This window comes from Symphalangus syndactylus, chromosome 7 (assembly GCF_028878055.3).
Source record: "Symphalangus syndactylus isolate Jambi chromosome 7, NHGRI_mSymSyn1-v2.1_pri, whole genome shotgun sequence".
Taxonomy (NCBI): domain Eukaryota; kingdom Metazoa; phylum Chordata; class Mammalia; order Primates; family Hylobatidae; genus Symphalangus; species Symphalangus syndactylus.
In genome coordinates this window covers 66,878,989-66,900,825 of record NC_072429.2, presented here as the reverse complement: position 1 = coordinate 66,900,825, position 21,837 = coordinate 66,878,989, and the positions used below count along the sequence as shown (strand labels likewise).

Here is a 21,837-nt window from a genome sequence, read left to right as displayed (position 1 = left end):
CCTCACAGATCTGATAATCCCATTTTTATTAGGTATATTCTCAGCTCATTTCCAAAGCTAAACTCAGTTCAAAATCGTAAAATTGCATACAATGGTGGTATTTCTGGAAGAATAATAGTACATCACCCTTAATATTTCAGCCTGCAGCAAAGTATACAGGTTGGAAGAGACAACAACCTCAAATGTCATAGTCTTAAGATTCTCGAACATATTCTTTTTTTATGATTATGTACACCACCGCATTCTTTTTTTTCTTTCTTGCCAAAACAGAAGAGTCATTAATAGAGAAACTGTAAGTTTTATCAGACTGAATTAAAACTAGAAACCCTGACTTAATTGAGAAATAATGCTTATGAGGATATAATTTACAATAACTAAAATTTCATCTTATTACAATGACCCCAGAATGACAATCTAACAATATTTGTTAGAATACTTTTTTCCTATACAACTTACAGAACTCTACATTATTTGAATAAAATAGTGGTAGAAAACTGTTAATAATACACATTGTACGACATTTTAAAAACAGGATTTAATAAAATATAATGCATATATAGAAAGTTCCTAAAACTTAGGCATACAGTTTAATTATTTTAAAAAAATCAAACCTCTGTAAGCAAGCTACATGTCAAGGAGAGTCTATTGTTAGCCATTGGGCTGCCTGCTCCCTACTTTGCACAACTGACTTGCTCTCCTCTCACGTAACTGTTATCCTGAAAGGCTTGGTAATAATGGTCTTGCTTTGCTATGCTACTTTTTTCTTTCCAACCATGAATGCATTCCAAATACTATAGTTTATTTGAATCAAATCATATATATGTATGACTCTATATTGGCTTCTTTCAGTTAGCATGATGTTCCTTGAGATTCACTCATGTTGTTCCATGTAATTATAATTTAATAATTGTACTTACTGTATACTCATAGTATAACACAGCATGTTACTGTATTCATCTGCATAATATATATTGGTGGTACAGTTTATTGATATTTTCCACATCAGCGCGTAGTTGGGACTACTAAGGAGAATGCTGCTGTGAACACTGGTACACATGCTTCTCTAGTGCACTTGCATGCACCGATATTCAGTTCACATGAGAAATGAGGAGTCTGAGGCAGGTAAATAACTTGAGGTCAGGAGTGCAAGACCAGCCTGGCCAACATGGTGAAACCCCCTCTCTAGTAAAAATACAAAAAATTAGCCGGACGTCATGGTGCATGCCTGTAATCCCAGCTACTCGGGAGGCTGAGGCAGGAGAGTCACTTGAACTCAGGAGCCAGAGGTTGCAGTGAGCTGAGATTGTGCTACTGCACTCCAGCCTGGGCGACAGAGGGAGACTCCTTCTCAAAAAAAGAAGTGAGGAGTCAGTCTCACCAGCTGTGTTGGAGCTTTTCCATTGCTACAGTTACTCACCAAAACTTAGCTCCTTCTGTCCTTTTAATTGTAGCCTCTTTGGAAGATAAACACAGGATATACAACAGTGGTTTTAAATTGCATTTATTTGATGAGCACTTTGGTTGAATACTTTCTCTAAGTTGAATAAGCCAAAATCTCTTTTCTGAAAAGCCTCATTAATGCTCTTGCCCACTTTTCTACTGGCTCGTCTTTTTTAGTTTTAGTCTATTATTGTCTTATTTTCAAATTTCTATTTTTTTTACTATTAGTTTAGGTTACTCAGTAATATAATTTATTTTGGATAAAATTTTATATTTGGCAACATTGAGAAATTTACAAAATAATTTTGTTTATTTGAAAGTTTTGTGTTTTCTATATATAAATTCGTATTATCAACAGAAATGATTGACTTGTTTATCTTCTAAACCTAACTTTTAATTTCTTTTTTTTTCTCAGCACGTTGGGTAAAAGTAGAAAATCATTGATTGTTAGTGGTGGTAGTGTATATTCCTGTATTGTTACTAATCTCCAAAGAATAATTTAAATAATTCACCATTAAATACATTTTTAAAAAATACAAATACCTTTATTTGGATTATAAATTTAAAAAATTCTATTTTAAAGAAAATTTCTATTTTTAATTTAAAAAATTCTATCTTGAATACATGTTGAATTTCATCATTTTTTCTTCATTTTTTGAGTATGTGATTTTAATCCTTCATTTGGTTCATATTGTGAATTATATTGATGCTTTTAAATCTCAAGGTATTTATTTAATTAATAAATTTAGACCTCATATAAAGAATGATTTAAATGTAAATTTCCCTTTTTATGAATATTCTTGTCAGGTGCTGTTCCTTGAGATTCATTCGCATTGTTCACTCATTCATGTAAAGTTATGGCTGGTCCATAAATTAAGTTGAGACTCATCACCCTTTTATTCTATTCTCTGGAGGAACTTACAGGAAGTTGGATCATTTTTAAAAAACAATTAGTAGAAATTAAAAAGATTCACTAGTTCCTCAAGTTTTTTTTGGAATATTTTAAATTACAGATTAAATTACTTTAATAATTATGGGATTCTTTATTTAAAATAAATTTCTTTCTGCATCTATTCTGACATTTGTCTAAGAATTAATATATTTCATTTCATTTATTTATTTATTTATTTTTTGAGACAGAGTCTCACTCTGTTACCCAGCTGGATTCCAGTGGTGCCATCTTAGCTCACTGCAACCTCCACCTTCTGGGTTCAAGTGATTCTCCTGCCTCAGCCTCCCGAGTAGCTGGGATTACAGGCACCCACCACCCTGCCTGATTAATTTTTTGTATTTTTAGAAGACACAGGGCTTCACCATGTGGGCCAGGCTGGTCTTAAACTCCTGACCTCAAGTGATCTACCTGTCTTGGCTTTCCAAAGTGCTGGGATTACAGGCATGAGCCACTGTTCCTGGCCTCTCATTTAAATTTTAAAAGTAACTTGCAAAATATTATCTATAAGATTTTTTAACATAATTATAATATCTGTAGGATCTGATATCATAGATATTAGTAATTTATGCTGATGCTTGCCATGAGTATTTACATTATTATTCTCTCTTAACAATTTTTTTTTTGTTGTTGTTGAATACCTATTTGTATATTTTTTTCTATTTCATTAGTGCCTGCATCCAATACTTCCTTTTTTTTTTTTTTTTTTTTAATTTGGCTTTTGGGTCTCTCCTTATCTCTTATACTTTCTCTCTTTCTTCTTAAACTTTTTCTAAATTCTTGATCTAGATTCCTGGATTACAGATGTTGAGACTTAAAAAAATGCATATACGTAAGACATAAAAGCCCAAGGTTAGCCTTTGTTGAATCCCTCAAGTTTGATATTTCATATTTCATTGTATTTTAGTTCAAACTATTTTTTAACTTCATTTTGTTTTCTTTTGGGGTGGATGGAGTTTCGCTCTTGTTGCCTAGACTGGAGTGCAATGTCATGATCTTGGCTCACTGCAACCTCCGCCTCCCAGGTTCAAGCGATTCTCCTGCCTCAGCCTCCCGAGTAGCTGGGATTACAGGCATGTGCCACCACGCCCAACTAATATTGTATTTTTAGTAGAGACGGGGTTTCTCCATGTTGGTCAGGCTGGTCTCGAACTCCTGACCTCAGGTGATCCACCCACCTCGGCCTCCCAAAGTGCTGAGATTACAGGCATGAGCCACCTCACCTGAGCTTTTTTATTTATTTTTATTTAATTATTTATGTTTTTGAGACAGAGTTTCGCTCTTGTTGTCCAGGCTGGAGTGCAACAGCATGATCTCAGTTCACTGCAACCTCCACCTCCCGGGTTCAAGTGATTCTCTGTCTCAGCCTCCTGAGTAGCTGGGATTACAGGCATGTGCCACCATGCCTGGCTAATTTTGTATTTTTAGTGGAGACGGGGTTTCTCCGTGTTGGTCAGGGTGGTCGCGAACTGCTGACCTCAGGTGATCCTCCCACCTTGGCCTCCCGAAGTGCTGGGATTACAGGCATGAGCCACCACAACTGGCCTTAACTTTATTTTTGATTTATCCTTTGATCTGTGGAAGAATGTTGCTTAATTTTCAAATCTTTTGGAGGGGGATATTCTAATTTTTTGTGAATATTGTTCTCTCATTTCATTCTGTTTAGGACACCACATGTTATTTGAATGGCAAAACGTATTTAACACCTGCTTTATTACCTAAATATAATGATATAGTTATTATAAAGGTGTAATCACTTCTTGTCATTTCCAGTGCACTTGAAAATAATTTATACTCAATTTTTGTTGAGTCAAGTGTCTTAAACATAATAAATTAAGCAGATTGTATTAATTGAATTGTTCAAAACCTCTATGGCTTGATGGATTTTTAACTCTTATTTTATTAGTTATTCAATGAATTGTGCTAAACCTGTTCTACAATTATCAGTTTGTTCATTTCTTTTGTTGTAGTTCCATCAGTTTTTCATTTTATATATTTTAAAGGTATGTTATCAGGCCAGGTGCAGTGGCTCAAACCTGTATTCCTAGCACTTTGGGAAGCAAAGGAGGACGGATCATTTGAGGCCAGGCATTTCAGACCAACCTGGCCAACATGGTGAAAACCCGCCTCTAGTAAAAATATAAAAATTAGCCAGGGTTGGTGGTGGGCACCTGTAGTCCTAGTTACTCGGGAGGCTGAGGCAGGAGAATCATTTGAACCCAGGAGGTGGAAGTTGCAGTGAGCTGAGATCACACCACTGTACTTCAGCCTGGATGACAGAGTGTGATTGTCTCAAAAACAATAATAAATAAATAAATAAATAAATAAATAAATAAATGGTATGTTATCAGATATAATAAATCTAAGCATTATTATATCTTTTTGATAGGTTTGACAGTATCATTACTAAAAGTCCTTTTTTATTTCTAGAAACAATGTTTGCCTTAGATCTACATTTTCTAATACCAGTATTGCTAAATCAATTGATTTTTGGTCTCTGTTTGATATAATTTTTTTATTCTTTTCTTTACAAATTTTCAGTACTTTTATGTTTTAGATAAGCCTTACAGAGACAGAATATAGAGTTTTTCTTTTGCTTTTGTTTTTGTTTTTGTTTTATTTTATTTATTTATTTAGTGTAGTTTAAAAAACTTTGTAAGAAGCCAGGCATGATGGGTCATTCTTGCAATCCCAGCATTTTAAAAGTCCTAGACGATCAGCTTGCTTGAGGCCAGGAGTTCAAGACCAGCCTGGGCAACATAGCTAAACTCCGTCTCTACAAAAATTAGCCAGAAATGGTAGTGTGTGTGCCTGTAGTTTTATCAAGAGGCTGGGGCAAGAGGATCACTTGAGCTGGGAAGGTCATGTTAGAGCTGCAGTGAACTGTGACCCCTGCACTTCAGCCTGGTTGATAGTGAGACACTGTCTAAAAAATAATAATAATAATAAAAACTTTATAAGATTGCATTTATTCTATTTACCTGCTATATAACTAATGCCTTGTTTTGATTACATTCTGCGACCTTACCTTGTGCCTTGCATTTTTCCGCCACCTTTGTTTCTTTTTAATCTCCTTTTCTTTTGGATTGTTTATGAAACAAATTGTTTATTTTTTTCTGTATGTTTATTTTGAAGTTTTATATATTTCACTAAAGTAACTACTTTTCTTTTATACTTCTAATAAGTGATTACCTGAAAGATCACGACATTTGCTAAAGTTTTTACTTTACAACAGTGGCCCAGAGTATTTTGTAGACCCTTGAATGTTCTTTGGATACTTTTCAAGGATCTAGAAGGTCAAAACTATTTTCATAATAAAATGTAGATGGTATTTGCCTCTTTCACTCTAATTCATTCACAGGTATAAAGTTAAAGTTTTCCAGAAGCTAAACGATGTGTGGTATCACAGGAGAGTAAATGCGGAAACATATATTAGAAATCGTCTGCCTTCTATTAAACCAATCATTAATGTACACGTTTTTTTTTCCTGTCTTCTTGCCACTTTTACTATGCTCTTTGCTGTCTTTGTTTCTCTGAAGACACATGCCAGAGTGCCTCGGTGTGCTTATATTTATCTAGCTTTTGTTTTATTTGTCTTCTGAATCTGTGTATTGACTTCTTTTTACCTATTTGCAAAAATTCTTAGCCATCATCTCTTTCAATATATCTCCTGTTCATTCCCTTTCTTTGCTGTTCTTGGGTTGGGACTCAAATTTGAAGTTTTATACTTCTCAGTGTAACACGTTTTTCTCTTATTCTCATATATGTTTTTTCCAAACTTTTGTCTCTCCAATCATCATTCTAGACCTTTTTTACTGAGCCATCTTTCTATTCACGAATTCTTTCTTTAGCTGCTTTTTAATATGTTGTTAAACCCAACTTTACATTTCATAAATATTTATTTGTCTAATTTCTAAATGGAACATTTTATAATCTATTATCTCAGATATACCCTGATGAAAGTTTCAATTTTGTATCTTATATTCATACACATAGCAAACCTAATTAAATTAATGTCTGCATTAGAAAATTCCAATATCTGAAATGCCTAAATATTCAATTCTGCTGTGTATTGTTTTTATTCTTCATGTTATTCTCCTGATGTACTTCATGAAGTTTTATTTCCTTATATTCTTGGTTATTTTTATTCTCTTCCAAGAAACAGGTCTTATGAAAATATATTGACATAAGTAATGTTATTGTCATCCAGAAAGAATTTCCATTTTCCTTAGTCAGGAGCCTGACAGAATTCCAGGATCATCATAAACCATTTCAAGCTTGGCATTTTCCGGATCATCTCAATGGCTTAAATCTGGGCTCCAGTCCTGGCAAGGGCTTGATGACTTCCGCCTTAACTTTGTAATTAGGATGCCGACATTTCTGATCCTAAGTAAAAGCAGAGCATGTTTACTAAGGCCTCCACATGTGGAAGATTCTGGACTTTAACATTTTGATCCAAACCTGTGAGATTGGCCAATGTAGCTGATTCTCTCATGTGACATTTCCATGTAGAAAGCACACCTATGGCAAAAGTTGACCCCACATTTGTATTAATGATTAACCTCCCTCAATTTTCATATTCCTATAAATTTTTCCTGTTTGTCTTGTAATAGCTTGTAAAACATCTAGTGCTTTAAGCATATTCTTTTCCAGTTTCCTAAGGTGACATTAGATGGTGGGTTGTCTACATTCTCTAATATGCAACTACTGGAAGTGTAAACTATAATATCCTTTCATTTTAACTCATGTAATTATTCTGAAACAGTAAATATATATCAAACTAAGTCATAGTTTTCTTTATGGGATGGTTATCTATTAAGCTTCATTTACTTTTTCAAAACTGTTTTGTTATCTGATCAACTATACCTGGCCATATAAGCAATACAAAATAATCAGTTATTTTAGCTGGTTCTTATTATGTTATTATTAACCAGTGAAGTCTCTATGTAATGCATATGTTAGTAATCTAAAAGATTACAGAATACATTCTATAATTAAAAGAGCAAAGCATCTTGGTTCAAATTCCAATTCTAACTTGTATCAAGTTTGATTCATTTGTTAAGCTAATTTATTTAAATCACAATCCTTAATTTGTTAATTCAGGGACTTTATAGCTCATAGGCTTATTATAAGACAAACTGAGATAATGAGATGGTGAATAATCCAATTATTTTAGAGCGTAAACATAATTAATGGAAAGAAGATGAGATCTATGAATAAACAACAGTAATATTTCAAATCTTGCATTTCAAATTCTTGCATTGTTATTAGTCAACTGTCACCACATTAATGCTGCACAACAAACCACCCCCTTACTAGCTGGAATACAACAATAAGTATTTCTTTCTTTCTGAAAGGGAACTGATTGTCATTAGCCACCAGTTTGGAGCTAGCTGGGCTTGGTCCAGGTGTTAAGCTGAGCTCTGGTCTGCTGCATGTGTCCCTATCCTGGGTATGAGTTTTTCATGGTAATGGCAAAAGCACAAGATACTAAGCTAACTCTACTCGTGACACATTCGTTAATATCCTATTGATGATAGAGGGTCTCATGAGCCAAAAAAAAAAAAAAGAAAAAAATATCTAGGAGGAGGAGTTAACTCTGCCAACCATAAAGCCAACGTAAATTATATGAAGTGGGAAGTATATCCTCCCACACAGAGTTGTGATGAGAAAGAAATTGAATGCCACATGAATATGTTGTTTGAAATGTCATACTTATTTGTTAAGTGTTTATGTATATCTTTGACTCTCAAGAAAATCAGATCATAAAAAGAGGAGTGGCTCATCTCACAAAATGTTTGGAAATCCATCTGCCTTTATTAAGCACTAGAGGCTAAAGAGTTGGTTTCGATGCCATTTGATATATGATACACTAGCATAAATTGTATTCATCTAAGATCAATGATTAAAAGGAGGACATTTATCATTCTCCCCTATCAGGCACAGAGGAGAAGTGGTGCACTGCCCTAGTGGTACTGCCATAAGATGTCTCTCTGATTTGCTTTCTTTACTCCAACATTGCATATTAAAGCACATTCCCAATTAATAAAATGTCAGTAATTGGCAAACAAGTGCGATGCATCAATGAATTCTATTACAAATAAGTATTTTTTCTGTAAGAATTGGTAGAGTGGGAAATATAATCCATGGCAGGTTGGATGGCATAAACACTTGATAAAGGCTGATGGAAATGTATAAAAAATTCTTATGACAGGTTTACATTCATCTACTGAAGGTAAATCTGGTTTAATGTACTTTTTTGCATCAATCAATTTGATAATTTTATGTGAGTTTTTAATGCTACATGAAAAATATCTAAAATATTTTTAATATTTACATCTAAATATTTTTTAGATATAAGATATCTAAAATAAAAAGTTTTGACAGTTGATTGTATTCCATTTTCTTGCAGATTGTCTACATGGGCTGGTGTGAAGCCCGGGAGCAAGACCCCCTCCAGGACAGAGCGTACTCCCCGACCTTCCTGGCCCTGAGGGGCTCATGTCTCTACAAGTTTCTGGCACCTCCAGTAAGTGTTTTATCGAAATTTATTGGTCTTTTCCATATTATCACAAGAGATTGACACCAACTTAACAGCACCAAATAGTATACCATCAATATTTTTGAAAAATAATATAGAGAAAAAAATGGAAATCAGTTTATCTGATTTAACTTACTAAAAATATATGTTCTGACATTAAACATTTGCTTTATCACCCTTGAAAATCTGGAACTTACTTCTTTATAAATAGTGAACCTATAAAATAATGGATCAAATTATAATGCCATTACAAATCACCTGAAGACATGGGAAAGGAGATTTTAAGAAACATTTTCAAGCATATGTCAGTGTATTTTGTTCATTGAATAAAAATTAAAGAAATGAATATATCAAAAGTGAAATAAAAAAGAATAAACTGTTTTAGAGCTATACATGAATGAACATGTTTACTAAACTCTTGTTTTCCAAGGACCTTTTGAAAGTTCTTTTAAATTTATTTGGCACTTTTAATTACTAGTAATTTATTCTTAGCAAAGAATAACAAGGCAATCTCAAAATGATAGCATCTTATCTAGCTACTATTAAGTCTATCTCACCCTAGTGGTAATCCCATAAGATTATGTTAACTCTCATGGTGTTCAACGTTTAAATTAGATGATTCCATCCTTGGCAAACATCATAAATATATTCTGGTAAGCTATCATTTATGACAGTCAAACTATGTTTATCTATGTTGTACAAGTCTCTAAATAAAATCAATAGCATTTTCATCTTCTATTACATTCTTTATCCTAGTTATTGAGATTTGTACTAGATATGTATAGATACCTATTGCACTTCAAGTCTTGCTTTTGGAAACATGTACCTTGGAGCTCAGAAGACACTTAATAAATATTTATTGAATATAAATACCAAATGCCAGACCAGTCACTTGCAGGTCTAATAATACATAGGATTTAGAAATCATCAGGTCTGACTTGCTGCTGTTTTAAATGTCTGTCTCTACACAAAGTTTAAAGCACTAGGAAGACAGAGGAAAAATTGATATTTATATATTTTACTCTATTCCTACTCTGAATAATTTATTTGATGAGACAGTTAAATATATGTTTCCAACCTAAGTAAGTGAAATAACTGCATTATGCTTTTGGTATGTTTGCAATGTCACAGTCATCTTGGAATTTCTTAATATAAATGATGTATATTTAAAAAATAGAGCTGTGTTGAGGTCCAGTATTCTGTGTATTTAACTAGTGGTAAATTGAGAAAAAAATTATGAGTGTGGAATGTAAATACTTAGTATTTATAGGTAGAGAATGCATACATTATTTAAGTATATAAGAACACTGGGCAAATGAGAACTGTTGCACATAACATAAATCATTTGCTGAAAGCATAAGACAAATGGTGACAAAGCTTGGAATAGAGGAAACAAAAGCATTATGTAGGGTCCTTTATGAGCGTGGCTTCACAGATGAGAGACTAAGTAGATACATCTGTGAAAGTTTTTCTTATTTTTCACTGTATTATGCAAATCAAATACAGTGGTAAATAACTTTCTAAAACAAATTAAACATTATTTTTGTATCTTTTAAAGGTGACCACCTGGGACTGGACGAGAGCAGAGAAAACATTCTCAGTTTATGAGATTATGTGCAAGATCCTCAAGGTATGATCAATATGTAGTCAGTATTTGAATGGCTTTTCCTCAGCAAATAGTGCCTCTGGGCTCATAAGTAGCTCATGAAAACAAATGATTCATGGAATGAAAGAAGAGACACTATAAAGACAAATGAAAGAGAAAGAACATAAACTAGACAAAAAAGAGAAAATATAGAATGCACAGAAGTGCACTGGCACTCAGCTATCTGCTTAAATAACTCACAAGCAGTCTCTGTAGTCCCGCAGTGGGTGAGAGAACAGGGAGAAGCTCCTCAGGAGTTCACTGGGGAAGAAGAAAACTCAGTTGAAAGTAGTCTGAATTTAAACGTCGGTTGTTACCATGTGTTTTTTTTTTTTTTTAATTCTTTTTTTTCTGAATAAAATGCAAAAGAGAAAGATTTGGGTAAAACTTGGAATTAGAAAATACCAAGAAAAATGCAAAGAAAAGTTTTGCTGTTTTGTTCTTAATCTCATAGCTTGACCATCTTTTTGCATATGTAAAAGGACATTTGACTGTCATGTATCAGTTGAATTTCATGCCATATGCAGGATTATTGCAATAGCAAGCCATCACAAATTCTGTAAAATGTCACATGGTTTCTATAGCGTTTTTTAAAGAATTAAAATTGGAATAACCTATAAAACATGAAGACTAATATATATTCACTTTCTACTTTAGGGTTTGTAGGCTTGGACTCACCTCAGATTGATAATTAAATTCCTGCATAAGGTTGACCTTGTTTCTGTATCCACGGGGAGCTAATTTCCCTTTGCTTTATTTTAGCTATTTCTCTTCCTGTTAGAGACTTAGCAGAGTAAAAAAAAATGCTGAAACATGTAAAATATAATAAAATGCAGCAAAAGTGTCTGAAGGCAGAGAGACAAAAATTATAATTACCTCAAAAGTGTTCATATTTTCTGTTCCTTATGGAGAACTCTGGATTAAAGCTGAAGTTCTCTGAAGTTCAAAAGCCAACTAAAAATATAGTTCATTGACTGCTCATCAATGTCCATGCTTTGAGTTCTTTTGTAGGCGTGATGGTGGAAGGATAACCTGAAATACTTGAGTGTATTGTTAGTAAAGAAGGGTCTGACAATTTCTTAAACAGCTGCTAGTATCTGAGGAAAAGGAGATCATACCCAACTCCAGTTTTCTGAAATAATTGCCAAAATGGCTAATGAGATAGCTATCTTTTTTTTGGAGATAGAGTCTTGCTCTGTCGCTCAGGCTGGAGTGCAGTGGCATGATCTCAGCTCACTGCAACCTCCACCTCCTGGGTTCAAGCAAATCTCTTGCCTCAGCCTCCTGAGTAGCTGAGACTACAGGCACATGCCACCATGCCCAGCTGATTTTTTGTATTTTAGTAGAGACAGGGTTTCACCGTGTTGCTCAAGCTGGTCTTGAACTCCTGAGCTCAGGCAATCCACCCACCTCGGCCTCCCAAAGTGTTAGGATTACAGGCATGAGCCACCGCACCTGGCCGAACTGAGTATTTTTAGCAAAGCTATTCATGTAATTAGGATAAGAAAAGAAAGAAGGAAAGAAAGAAAAGAAAACAAAAGAAGGAAAAGAAAAGAAAAAAGAAGAAGGAAGGAGGGAAGGAAGGAAGGAAAGAAAGAAAGAGAGAGAGAGGAAAGGAAAGAAAGAAAGAAAGAAAGAAAGAAAGAAAGAAAGAAAGAAAGAAAGAAAGAAAGAAGAAAGAAAGAAAGAAGAAAGAAAGAAAGAAGAAAAAGAGAAAGAAAGAAAGAAAGAAAGAAAGAAAGAAAGAAAGAAAGAAAGAAAGAAAGAAAGAAAGAAAGAAAAGAAAGAAAAGAAAGAAGAAGAGAAAGAAGAAAAGGGGAGGAAGGGCAGGGAGGGCATAGAGGGGAGGAAGGAAAGAAGGAAGGAAGGAAGGAAGGAAAAAAGAAAACTGCCTCAACAAATCAACTTTGTCTATTCTCTATCAGTACACTAATATAACTTTTCTCATAGTAATAATGCAACACATGTTTATATATTCTTACTTAGACTTAAATTATTTTCTAACCACTCTCCAAGTAGCTACATGATATTTAAAATCCTCTCTTTTAAAAAAAAGCAATTTAAACATTCGAACATAAAGCAGTTTATTATAATAGTTAAAAAGGATAATTTTAAAGGAAATAATAAACATGTTTAGCTCTATCAAGATATACACTCAATATTTTATATCTCTGTTACAATTTTTGACAAAGTTAAGATTATGCAATTCATGATCTGCTATTTTGTGTAAAAATATGTCTTGAGCTTTTTTTCTATGACAGTTAATGTTCCTCAAAAACACTGGTAACTTTTTGATAGATTTCATCTATCCCATCATTTGTCTATATTCATTGAGTCCGCTTTAAAATTTTACATTTAGTTTTATCTCCCCACATGTTCTTGCTATCAGGCATATCACAACAATCATTATTTGAATGGTTTGATAGAAAATTAAATGTTTGCTATATACCAGGTAACCTCAGCACTTGTTACGTGGCTGAGAAAAACGCAGAAAAAGCCACTGCTTTCATTGAGCTTGCATTTTATTAGGTGATATGATGTTAAGTAAATCCATAAAGATGACAAAAATAGTAAGTAAATAAATGAGACAAAATAATAATATGTAGGAAGGACTGATGTTGGCTCAGAGACTTTTATGCAAATTTTTGTTTCCTTTAGTCTAAATTCTGAGCTTTGGAAATCCCGTGTGGAAAAATATTTTAACATATTCAAGATATTAAATTCATGTGTCCAAATTGCCTCCTACAAAAGTCATCCTAACTTATGCTTCCATCAGAAGTGTCTATGAGAGTGCCTGTATATTTACATTTTGACCAAATTAAAATCAAAGACTACTTCTCATTTTAACTTTCTATATAAAATTTTCTATAAGCCTTAGTTTACTTGAATTTTTTTATATACTTTAAGTTCTGGGATACATGTGCAGAACGTGCAGGTTTGTTACATAGGTATACATGTACCACGGTGGTTTGCTGCACCTATCCACCCATCATCTAGGTTTTAGGCCCCACATGTATTAGGTATTTGTCCTAATGCTCTCTCCCCCATTGCCCCCAACCCCCCAACAGGCCCCGGGGTGTGATATTCTACTTGGGAAAATGTTTACATAGGTTAGTGAGGCCTGGAGATAAGTATTCTCAGACATCAAATACAATGTAAATTTACCTTCAGTTGTTGTATTTAATTAAGGAAGTCCCCCTCCCCTTAGTAAGTACAATGCTGGTGCTATACGCTTTGTGGCTTGACATTAGACATATAAAGCCATCCTTCGAGCATCCCTTTTCCCAAAGGAAAATTTCATGTAGCATGAGAACAGAGGAGTGGCTTCTAGATTCGATGCTAAATGGATTATTTTCCTGCATGCAGGTTACCTTCTGGCCTTCTGTGTCAGGATCACTGGTTGGAAAATGATTAGCTTGATAAGGAAGCCAGTCAGATAGGTGGGGCTGGTGAGCAAATCAGAAGGGGCATCTTCTACAGCCTAAATCAGAAGGGGAGTCTTCTACAGCCCAGCCCTCTCCTGCCATGAGGTATCAGTTCTGATGCAAGCTGTGCAAGTCGTAGACTTCTGCCTCCAGAAACGGATCCCTCAGATGAGGCTAATTAAAAGTCAGATTTGAATATCTGGAACACAGAAGAACTGGCCTGTGACCATTAATCAGGGAAATCCTGTCCCTTCTGATGTGTTGATAATGAAGCTACACTAGTAATAACAAAAATGAAGCAATAAGATTTATCTGGTATATATAGCTTATATGTATGTGCCAGGTATTCTCGTAAGTGCTTAGTATATGAATTCAGTTTATATTTACAGGACCACTGTCAGTTATTGTTATTCCCATTTTAGAGATTTGGAAACTAAGGCAAAAAACAGTTTAAGTAAATAGCCTAAGGTCACATAGCTAGTAAGTATCAGAGCTAAAGATATGAATCTTGCAATGTCTCAAAATTCTGTGCTCTTGCACATGATACTACACTGTCTCTATCTCTCAGTGTAAATATTGATAATTTGGGAAAAAAGATGGGAACCAGAGAGCCAGCCTGGTACTGATGAGAGAGCAAAGGTTTCAAAAAAAGAGGAACTTGGCGACAAATGCCACTTCTGTTACTAAAACATTACCCTTTACGAGTGTATTGGGCACCATGAACTTCAGTTCTTCATCTGTGAAATGCAGCTATTGGTGAAGAGGATGCTGTGAAGATTAGCGATTGGTTAACTGACTTGTGAATGCATTTCTGTCTGTTAATTAATATTACAGTTACTTCGAGTACCTTCTATGTGCCAAGCACTCCACTAGGTATTAAGGATCAATACAACTGTATAAGAGAGTTGAACTCACAAAAATTCCAGCTGATGAAGGATTTTAGGAAGGGCATTTTGGAGGAGGCCTTTAATGTACTGAAACCTAAGTGACTGTGAAAGGGCTCCACAGAGGAAGATGTGTCATGGCAGGGATTGGAGTTCAGCCAGTAGGAGGGGAGGAGCAACCTGGCACAAGGAATAATGTGTAAACTTGCCCAGAGCTACAAAGAACTGTGTGTCCCTTCAACAACGCAAACAAGTTTGTTACAGCTGTAGTCAGCTTGGGTATGAGGTTGGTGTTGGTGTTTGGATGGAGTAGATCATGGGAAAAGGCCTTAATAAAGTACATGAACTTTATCTGAGGAACAAAGGACAGCCATTAAAGCATGTCAAGCATGGGGAGGGACTGAGGTTGCCCATTTAAAAATCCTCTTCGAATGCAACGTGAGATAGAGTTGAAGGGGCCGGAGGGGAGTGCTCCTGGGGCATCTTCTGGTCAACAAGGGCATGGACAGCGGGCTAGGAGGAGAGAGGCAGAGGAGTCGGGACTGAACAGATAGTGCCCTCACGTTAGCCACTCACCTGCATAGACCAGCCCTCTTGCATTGCTCTGGTTTGACTCGTTTTGCTCTGATTCTAGCCTGAGCTGTAACTCCGTAACACGGCACTGTAGTGGTGCATGGCTGGAAAAAAGACAACCTGCATTTTCAATTACAGACTAAAATCTCAAGAAAGCCTCTAATTCTTCCTATTGTTGCATCATATTTTCTTAGCCTATTCTCTTATCTAATCTACTGGAACTTATATTAAACCTTCTTCATTCGTTTTTGAAATTAATATGTACTTCCCATTCTCACTTTTAAGTATGATCCTACTTCCTACATGCAAACTCTCTCAGAATTGCAAATGCCTCCTGGCAGCCCTATCCTGACAGATAACTATCCTTGCTTTTATCTAATACTAAGCCTCCCATTGGGTAATAGATCTCAACCACTCTGACATAAACAGCAATTCTATCCTGATGACTCCAAATGCATATGTTCTGCCCAGATCTTGTCCCTGAACTCTAAGTATTCAACAGTTTATATTTCTGCCTACTGACATACCTAGTAGAAATGTCCATGTTACATGTCTCAAAATTTAGGATCAACAATTGGAGAGAATGTAAAGCAACATGGAAATTAGAGAAAAGAGAAAAAAGCAAAAACTAGAGTTCAGCTATTTTTTTAGAAACTCATGGCAATTAGCTGAGATGATACTAAGTTATAGCACGGAGTACATTTTAGCATTACAGACCTCTGGTGCCTGCCAACAGGGGTTGTGTTAGGAAAACTGTCTTTTTTTCAACTTTGGGACTTTAATAATTAAGAAAATGCAAAACTAGGAATATAAAATTAGGCATGAAAGTGAAACTAGGAAATAAGAACGAGAAAAAGCTCATGATGCAGAGGAAAGTTGGAAAATACCACAAACATTGACAATCTATGAAAAATACCCTATATTTGTAATTAATTCACTAAGACACATATTGAGTACTTTTTCTCCTATATTTTTTGGGGGGCTGTGTATTCTTTGATCACCTCTTTGAATAAAAAGGATTTTGTAAACCAGTGTCTACGGGAAAAAGAAGTAGACCCGCTGCATCTTGCTGTCATCTCTCTGGGCACCACGATCACCTGCCTCCCAGAGGATACTCAAGGCCTTTAGCCCAGGGACAGCTACCAATGGAACTTAGATCTCATCCTACAGCTGAGTTCAGGAGTACAGTTGCAATGATCAGGTTCTTCCTAGTGAGAGGAAGATCGGACGTAACTGCATGACTTGAAACCCAAGTGTAATAGTTGTTATGCTAACAGAACATACATGGGAAACATAGAGGAGTAGTGAAGGGAATGTCTGTCTTCATTCATAATAGATGAGCAGCATATCATTCGTATAAAAATGTACTCTCTATCATTTGACCAGGAAACCCTTAAAAAGTGGAGGATCATTTTGTTTGCAGATATTCAACACCTGCCTGTTTCAGAGCTAACAATAGATTTAGCAAGAACAAGTCTTTGGATGACAAAGATTATTTTTTAGTTTTCATGATGCTGTTTTTCAGCCTGATATTACAAATAAGTTTAAATTTTTGATAAAATATACATAGTGAGCAATATAGTCACACTGATATTCATCTAAAATCATTTTTAGAAAAAAGAAGAAAACATGCCTGGCAGGGTTGAATGAGGAGGGTACTCAGAGTGAATGCAGGTGGGAGACGGGGAAGGAGAAAGAGAGATTGATCAACTAAGTAGATATGCTATGTGGAAGGTGAAATAGGAGCCTTATTTCTCACTGTTAGAGATGAAAGTCATAAATACAGAAAGAAAGAAGCCAAGAATAAATTCTGTAGTATTGGATTACAATTAAAATATTGGTATGCAGCCTCAGTTTGCAATGTGTGTGTGTGTGTGTGTGTGCATGTATATGTGTGCAGCTGTACCTTACTCTGTCCCCAAAATATCTGGGGTCAGAGAGTTCTCAATAGCAAGGAGCACACTCAGCAAAGCTCTCCATTTCTCAGTATTCTCCACTGCAAAAAGCCAGAACTCTGTAGAGAAATGTTTGATGGCTGGGTTGTGGCATAGAAAGTCAAAGATGAGGCTAAGTCATATTACTGTGCTAGGAAATAAGGAGGTGTTCAGAGAATGATGGAGATAGATCAAAAGACATAAAAGCAACTTTCAAGAGCATCTATTGGGCAAATTCATGACAAATTGAGCAATTCTGGGATAAAATAAATGTTAGCAATGGATTATAACTCAACAAATAAAATAGGAAACCATTAAGTCTATCTTCATAAAAATAAAGAAGTGAAAAATGTGACAAGGGACAAAGAACTTATTTAGTTTCAAAGTACCTCCTCAGAAAGAACTTACCGTAATTATAAAAGAAGAAAGGAGAACTTAACAGGGCACAAACGTGACAGCATTGCCTTAATAAATTGATCAAAGTGAACACTTCATTAATGCAACACATCAAAAATTATGCATGTCTGATAGGGTGATAGACTATCATAATTAGCAAAATAGCAGGTTCATGACATTCCCACTAAAGCTGGGTACAAATGAAATCTAACTAGGAGGAAACATCTATCTAATGTAATGTAAAGGAGAAAACCAATGTAATCTAACCAAGTCTAATGTGATTTAACCTATTCTAGTCCTGAGAAAATCTCCAACAAACCCAAGTGAGACACATTTTATATAAAATAAATGTCCTGTTTTCTTCAGTAGTGTCAAAGTCATTAAAGTTAGGAAAAGATCAAGGCATTTTTCTCACTGAATGCAAGTATCATCACAGAACAACCACATGCAGCAGAGGATTCTGAACTGGTGAGTCATGAATGAAGCCCAAGGACTAGACCACATCAGAGTTCTTGCTTTGATGATTGCATTGTGTTTATGTAGGTGAATGCCCTAATGCTCTTGTTTGCAGAAGGTACACACACACTGAAGTATGAGGGTGGGACGTAATGAAGTATCACATTGGTAGTTAACAAATAGTTCAGAAAATAAGTATTTGTAATTCACTTGCAAATGTTCTTTAAATCTGATTGTATTAAAAATTATTCCATGTCAGGAGTTTCTATATAAACAGAAATGTAAAACAAGCAAACAAGAAAAAGCAAACCTGCCTCATTTAGAAACAACGCAGTAAATTATTATAGAAATCCATAAAGGCTACCAGGCTTGTACAACATTCTAAGACAGTGCTAAAATTGTGCTCAAATTAAGAATAGCTAGGAAGAAATACTACCAAAACTAAGTAGAATAAACAAAGACATAAATAGAAAAAATAACTTTTTAAAATTAAAATACTGGAATAATTACATCTTCAACAAATAATGTGTCAATTTATTTATAACCCTTATATTTTGATATCAAATAAATATTTTCCCATAGCCCATATTTATTTGTGATTGAAAAGCTAAATCTAATATTATTATTTCTTTTATCACTACTGCTTGCATTTTTAATAGAAAAGATATGCTCCAAATTAGAGTATGTTTCTTATAAGACAGTTTAAAATAACAGCAAAATAAATCAATATAAAAATATAGAAATATATAATATACACATAAATTAAGATATAACGGAAGATACTGCATGATATAAGAGTATATCGATATCATTATTAGACAAATGCTAAAGATCTGGGAGAGACAAAAATATTTCCAGCAGACTGTAATTTATGTGAAGAATCATTTTACAGTAGAATTTTATATCAATGGCAGGTATTAGTAGAAACTATTGTAAGAACACCGAAGTAACCACTTTTTAAAAAAGTTACATTTTAGGGAGGCCATTTGTCTTTATCTGTTTTCTGTTGCTACAACTGAATACCACAGTCTGAGTAGTTTATAAGGAATAGAGGTTTAACTATTAGCTCATGGGTCTGGAGGCTGGGAAGTCCAAGAGCATGATGCCTGCATGTGGTGAAGGTCTACCAGTTGTGTCATAACATAGAGGGAAGCGTCACAAGGAAAGATGGCAAGCATAGTAGCTCAGGTCTTTTTCTTCTCTCTATAAAGCTACTAAACCCATCACAGGGCCCCAACCTGATGACCTTATCTAATTCTAATTGCCTCCCCAAGTCCCTACCTCTTATCAACATATAAATTTGGTTATCAAGTTTGCAACACATAGAATTTTGGAGACATATTCAAACCATAGTACCATCTTAGTAAAAAGAGACGTCTCTGCATTTTCTGGCTATATTTATATCTATTTTCATTTTTAAAATAATTTTTCTTAAAAAGTTTGATTGCTTTACATTTTATTAAGTAATTTAAAATTAACATGGTTCTTTTATTACTGTAACACTTTAGAATTAAATTAGCATAAAAAGTTTAGTCTCTTCCTAAACTACAAGCTTCTGAAAATATGTTTTTAGTTTTTCCTCTGATAATAGAACTTTAATTCCCTGGTGATTTTTAAGAGACATTACAGTCCGTGCACTTAGGTTTTAGTGTTGCTGCTCTGGGTGAGAACTGAGGTTCAGCCATTCCTCGTTCTGTCTATGAACATGCCAGAGAGAACACATCAGAAGGAAGTCACTGCCATCCACAAAGCTAATCCTAGCAACTTCAAATCCAGCTTCCTGTCTTAAAAATATAATAATCATCATTGATTAAAAACATAATTTTATTTTTTATTTTTGTTATCTAATAACATTTTCTTGGTTTATTAATATTTTATCACATATCCTTTTGTGAAAGTGACTCCCATAAATTCCCCATCTGTTACATAAAGTACTTATTTCCCTTTTACCAAGACATCTTTCAAGTGCCAAGTATTAATTAATTAATTCTCATGTTTCAAAATTTGTTTCATTGACCTATAGTTGCTCTTAAAATTTCAAAAGCATCATTGTTTCATATTCTTTTCTTGTTTTGTTTTTTTTTCCAAGGGGAGGTTTCTGATTCTTTTAGCTAGTTCTTGTCTACAGATACCTATGTTCTTTATCTTTCTCACATTATTATTATTATTATTATTTTGCTTTAAGTTCCAGGATACATGTGCAAAATGTGCAGGTTTCTTACCTAGGTATACGTGTACCATGGTGATTTGCTGCACCTGTTGACCTGTCCTCTAAGGTCCCTGACCCCTAACCCCACAACAGGCCCTGGTGTGTGTTGTTTCCCACCCTGTGTCCATGTGTTCTCATAGTTCAACTTCCATTTGTGAGTGAGAACATGTCAGTGTTAGTTTGATGAGGATGATGACTTCCAGCTTCATCCATGTCCCTGCAAAGGACATGATCTCATTTCTTTTTATGGCTATGTAGTATTCCATGGTGCATATGTACCACATTTTCTTTATTCAGTCTATCATTGATGGGCATTTGGGTTGGTTCCATGACTTTGCAATTGTAAATAGTGCTGCAGTAAACATATTTGTGCATGTGTCTTTATAGTTGAATGATTCATAATCCTTTGAGCATATACCCGGTAATAAAATTTCTGGGTCAAATGGTATTTCTGATTCTAGATCCTTGAGGAATTGCCACATTGTGTTTCAAAATGGTTGAACTAATTTACATTCTCACCAACAGTGTAAAAGTATTCCTATTTCTACACAGTCTCTCCACAATCTATTGTTTCTTAACTTTTTAATAATCACCATTCTGACTAGCATGAGATGGTATCTCACTGTGGTTTGATTTGCATTTCTGTAATGATCAGTGATCTTGAGTATTTTTTTTTCGTATGTTTGTTGGCCACATAAATGTCTTCTTTTGAGAAGTGCCTGTTCATATCCTCTGCCCACTTTTTGATGGGGTTGTTTGTTTTTTTCTTGTAAATTTGTTTAAGTTCCTTGTAAATTCTGGATATTAGACCTTTGTCAGATGGGTAGGTTGCAAAAGTTTTCTCCAATTCTGTAGGTTGCCTGTTCACTCTGATGATAGTTTATTTTGCTGTGCAGAAGCTCTTTAGTTTAATTAGATCTCACTTATCAATCTTGGCTTTTGTTGCAATTGCCTTTTGCATTTTTGATATGAATTCTTTGCTTATGCCTATGTCCTGAATGGTATTGCCTAGATTTTCTTCTAGGGTTTTTATGATTTTGGGTTTTACGTTTAAGTGCTTAATCTATATTGAGTTAATTTTTGTTTAAGGTGTAAGGGAGGGGTCCAGTTTCACTTTTCTGCAAATGGCCCACCAGTTTTCCCAGCATCATTTATTAAATAGGGAATCCTTTTCCCATTGCTTGTTTTTGTCAGGTTTGTCAAAGATCAGATAGTTATAGATGTGTAGTATTATTTCTGAAGTCTCTGTTCTGTTCCATTGGTCTATATGCCTGTTTTGATACCAGTACCATGCTGTTTTGGTTACTGTAGCCTTGTGGTATAGTTTGAAGTCAAGCAGCATGATGCCTCCAACTTTGTTCCTTTTGCTTAGGATTGTCTTGGCT

General features: G+C 34.8%; 1 protein-coding gene across 7 annotated transcripts in view; it reads left to right on the top strand.

Moving 5' to 3' along the window:
• SNTG1 (syntrophin gamma 1) overlaps positions 1-21,837 on the top strand; it is an 870,442-nt gene that overhangs the window by 734,034 nt on the left and 114,571 nt on the right. For all 7 annotated transcript variants that reach the window (XM_055286457.2, XM_063643316.1, XM_063643313.1 and 4 more), the window contains 2 exons: positions 8,802-8,918; positions 10,489-10,560. In XM_055286457.2, coding sequence (XP_055142432.1) covers positions 8,802-8,918; positions 10,489-10,560 — 189 coding nt within the window. The remainder of the gene's footprint in view (positions 1-8,801; positions 8,919-10,488; positions 10,561-21,837) is intronic.